This window comes from Mchenga conophoros, linkage group LG6, assembly GCF_057382185.1.
Source record: "Mchenga conophoros isolate Kocher_MC1m ecotype Shallow Benthic linkage group LG6, M_conophoros_male_GT1.1, whole genome shotgun sequence".
NCBI lineage: Eukaryota > Metazoa > Chordata > Actinopteri > Cichliformes > Cichlidae > Mchenga > Mchenga conophoros.
In genome coordinates this window covers 35,897,306-35,900,985 of record NC_140531.1, presented here as the reverse complement: position 1 = coordinate 35,900,985, position 3,680 = coordinate 35,897,306, and the positions used below count along the sequence as shown (strand labels likewise).

The window sequence follows — 3,680 nt, the reverse complement described above, 5'->3', positions numbered from 1 at the left end:
CATTTTTCTTCTTGGAGGGTTTAAGGTTCACTAAACCAATTTTCCACATGAAGATCAGTTTTTTTCACCAGTATCTTCATGCATTGCTGTATTTGTGTATTTTGAGGAGCTCACAAAAGTCTGACAAATAACCCTGACAAATAACTGTGATAACATCAGGTTATCTCACAAGAGACTTAAAATAATAATCAGGTATTTTCAAACATGGTGTGTGTGGCTTGAATTGCAGAGGCAAAGAAAGATGTAGAAAATGTAGGATTCAGAAGTAGAGTTGTTCAGATTTATGGAGTTCTGTGAATTTCATTTCCAATAATTCCATTCTTGGAAATAAAAGTCAAAATATCTCACCTTGTGTTTTCTGTGCTTTCTACATTGAGTTTTCTTATTTAATCTGCCTTTTGTGATCAAATTACAGCACTAAAATGCTGAAGTAATTCTTTGAAACCACAAATGCAGACAAAATTGCTCAAATTGCCATCCAAAAGACCTGCAATTACCCAGCTATCAGCCACATTTTCCTTACTCACATGGCGCAGCCTGGCAGAAGTCTCTAATATTATACAAGATACCGAAAAAAAAAAACGTTTTAAACGATTAAAGAATGCAGCTAGACTTCTTCTGGTTCCGCCATAACGGAAACACATGTACACTCATGATCAAAACAGAATGTGACCTAAGGACAAGTGTAAGCAGAAGACAGAAAAAACTGAAGAAAAAATATGGATGTGCGTGTGCGCATGGCCTTCTGGGTCGTGATTCAGAAGTCATTACCATACGGGGGAGACAAAGACGTCTTTCTATCAAACAGGTGTTGGGGGCACGTGACGTGTCTTTAGACTGAAATACCTGAGAGGTTGTGTCATGTTTTCATGCTGCCATAGGAACACAGTAGGTTCAGAAGGCTACACTTACACTGTTAATTAAACATAAATAACACATGAGCAAGTAAACATGGTAAATTCAAAGTACCGAGCACTGAATTCAAGTTGGCTGACTATTATCTCCCTCAATCTTATGAGTATAAGCCTTAAAGGTTGTTTATTACATTTTTTTGCTTTTTTTAATGCACTAATAGTTTGCTCTGATTCACCGAACATGTCCTCCCTTGCCAGACACCCGTTAGGCTTCGTGCGTTTTTGAAGACATCTCGCCCAAGAGTTACCCATCCTCTCCCTGCCTGCGGGGTAAAGCGGGGCAGCGACGAACCTCCTCCCCTTCTCCTCCCACATCCCCCAGAGATGGAGCTGGAAGTGCGCCAGGATGGGATTGGCTTCCTGCTCCTGTCATTGAGGAACCGGTGCGCCAGGATAGCCAAATATGGACCGGCTGATATCAATTTGTAGCACATGACTCAGCACCAGATTATATATCTTCACTGGTGGGATTACTGTTAAGGATGAAAGGCAAAGTGGCAGCGGATTAGGTGTCCGAACAGAGCTGGAAAGCGCTCGTTGCCGTTTGTGGTTGGCTTTGAGTCGCTTTTGGGCTGTTGGTAACATTTCAAGTGACTTGTTAAAAATGACTATGAGTGTGAATGCTTGAGGGAGCCTATTTTATGTGTTTATGCTTACCTGGACTCAGTTTCCCCCGCGCCGAATACGTCTTGTCGTGTTTACAGTCCGTTTTTCCTGGAAGCTGCGTCAAGTCAAGATCAGACGGAGACAATACAGAAACAGCCAATCAGAGCGTCTTCTGGAGGGCTTATATAAATACAGCAGAGCGCGTCAGCCGCCTGTCATTAACAAGGAAACACAAGTGGAGCGCACACTTGTAGAAGAACAGACTCTCCTTCTCACGAGTGGAATGAAAACATCTGAGTTAGTCACTGGACTCCGCTTTGATTCCAACTAAAGGTACAAATCGACGACTTGGTACAGTACAGTTCCACTATTTGGAAGTTTTGCTCTGTTTTGATAGCTTTGGTCTTCAGTATAGTAATACAGCGGGACTTTTGTGCTGGAGATTGACTCATTTTGGGACACTGAAGCCTCGGTGTCCGAGCAACATCTTTTGCAGCGCACTCTTGTATTTGACTGTCTGATTTGAAATATGTCCACAATAATGGAACAGCCTTTTTATGACGACTCGTTTCTCTCTGCTTATGGCCATCCAGGCGCAGCCCTGCAGGACTACAAGCTGCTTAAGCAGAATATGAACTTGAACTTCTCCGATACATATCGGAACTCAAACTTCAAGTCACAGCACCTGCGCGCCGACAGTGATTTCTATCCAGCGGGGACGGCAGAAGTGGGCTCTCTGAAGCTCGCCTCTCCTGAATTAGAGCGACTGATCGTCCAGAGCAGCAACGGGGTCATCACTACGCCGACACCTGCTCAGTACCTGTACAACCGCGGGATCACGGAGGAGCAGGAGGGCTTTGCCGAAGGTTTTGTTAAAGCGTTGGACGACCTACACAAGATGAACCAGATGGCTCCTCCAAACGTGTCCATCGGCACAGGCGGGATTGGCTGCTCGGCTCCAGTCTCGGTGTTCGGCTCATCCATGCAACCGGAGCCGCTTGAGTATACAACCCTGAGCAGCTGCACCACGAACCCCAGCCTGACCTCTGCTGCCAGCTATCCCTCCACCACCATCAGCTACCTGCCTCATCACCAGTACCACCAGCATCCTCAAGCCGTTGCGCACGGATCACACCACTTCCAGCACTCACTGTCCGGGGCCGGCATCCACCCTCAGCGGTTCGGAGGGATGAAAGAGGAGCCCCAGACAGTCCCCGACATGCAGAGCAGCGACAACAGCTCTCCGCCCATGTCCCCTGTCGACATGGAGAATCAGGAGCGGGTAAAAGCGGAGCGCAAGCGGCTGAGGAACCGGCTCGCAGCCTCAAAGTGTCGGAGGCGCAAATTGGAGCGCATCGCCCGTCTCGAAGACAAGGTTAAAGTGTTGAAAAATGACAACGCTGGGCTGTCAAGCACGGCTTCTCTACTGCGGGAACAGGTGGCCCAACTCAAACAGAAAGTCATGACGCATGTGAGCAGTGGCTGCCAGCTCATGCTAGCACCCAAAGTAAAGTCTTATTGAAGAAATAATGCACTTATTAAAACACTGGACAGTACCTGGACTGACAACCCAACCTGGTCTTTATACGTTTTTAGTATGAAAACTGGATTATTGTGATTTCTGCCGTCTAAAGAAACATCACCCATACACAGAAATAATACAAGACTAAAACACTTAGGGCATTTTTGAATAAGTTTTTGAAAGTGTCGTCTTGGCGTTTCCTGTTTACATTTTCTTTAATTGCTATTTGTGATGCTTTTTATGTAAGTTATTTGTGTTAGAGTTAACCTCATGGACCATTCTTGTTGTTTTTTTGTTTTTTGACCTGTACAGTAAATATTTAAGTAAATGACATTATGAAATTAAGAAATGTGTTGCTTTGTTTTTGAGGTCGTGTATTTTTTAAGTGCCACTTCAAAAATTATTGTATTTCTCGTGAGCATTAAACCACACCGCTGTCTCTGATCAGCAGTGAAGTTTACAACACCAGAAGTTGGTTGACGTTGGAGACGTCCCAGCGTAGGATTTTTCCTTACTGACGCACAAGCGTCAGTCCATATATGGTGCATGTTGCTGTCAAACGTCACATCACGATAGGTTTCCGGGAACTCCCTCCCACATTGCCCGTCAGAAGGGCTGCGCGCTCCCCTTTACACCAC

The 3,680-nt window shown here is 45.3% G+C and overlaps 1 protein-coding gene across 2 annotated transcripts; it reads left to right on the top strand.

Moving 5' to 3' along the window:
* Nucleotides 1-1,385: 1,385 nt before the first annotated feature.
* On the top strand, nt 1,386-3,391 carry LOC146573186 (transcription factor JunB-like). Of its 2 annotated transcripts, XM_085277848.1 has the most exons (2): nt 1,387-1,853; nt 2,114-3,391. In XM_085277848.1, exon 2 carries the CDS (start codon nt 2,152-2,154, stop codon nt 3,040-3,042), a length of 891 nt encoding a protein of 296 aa, XP_085133974.1. In that variant the 5' UTR covers nt 1,387-1,853; nt 2,114-2,151; the 3' UTR covers nt 3,043-3,391. The 2 variants fall into 2 exon arrangements, with proteins under 2 accessions (XP_085133973.1, XP_085133974.1); XM_085277847.1 differs by having other exon boundaries at nt 1,386-3,391.
* The last annotated feature ends 289 nt before the right edge of the window (nt 3,392-3,680 follow it).

What these genes read in the sequence shown, in the direction of transcription:
- LOC146573186 (XM_085277847.1), top strand. Translation starts at nt 2,050, where the DNA reads ATGTCCACAATAATGGAACAGCCTTTTTATGACGACTCGTTTCTCTCT.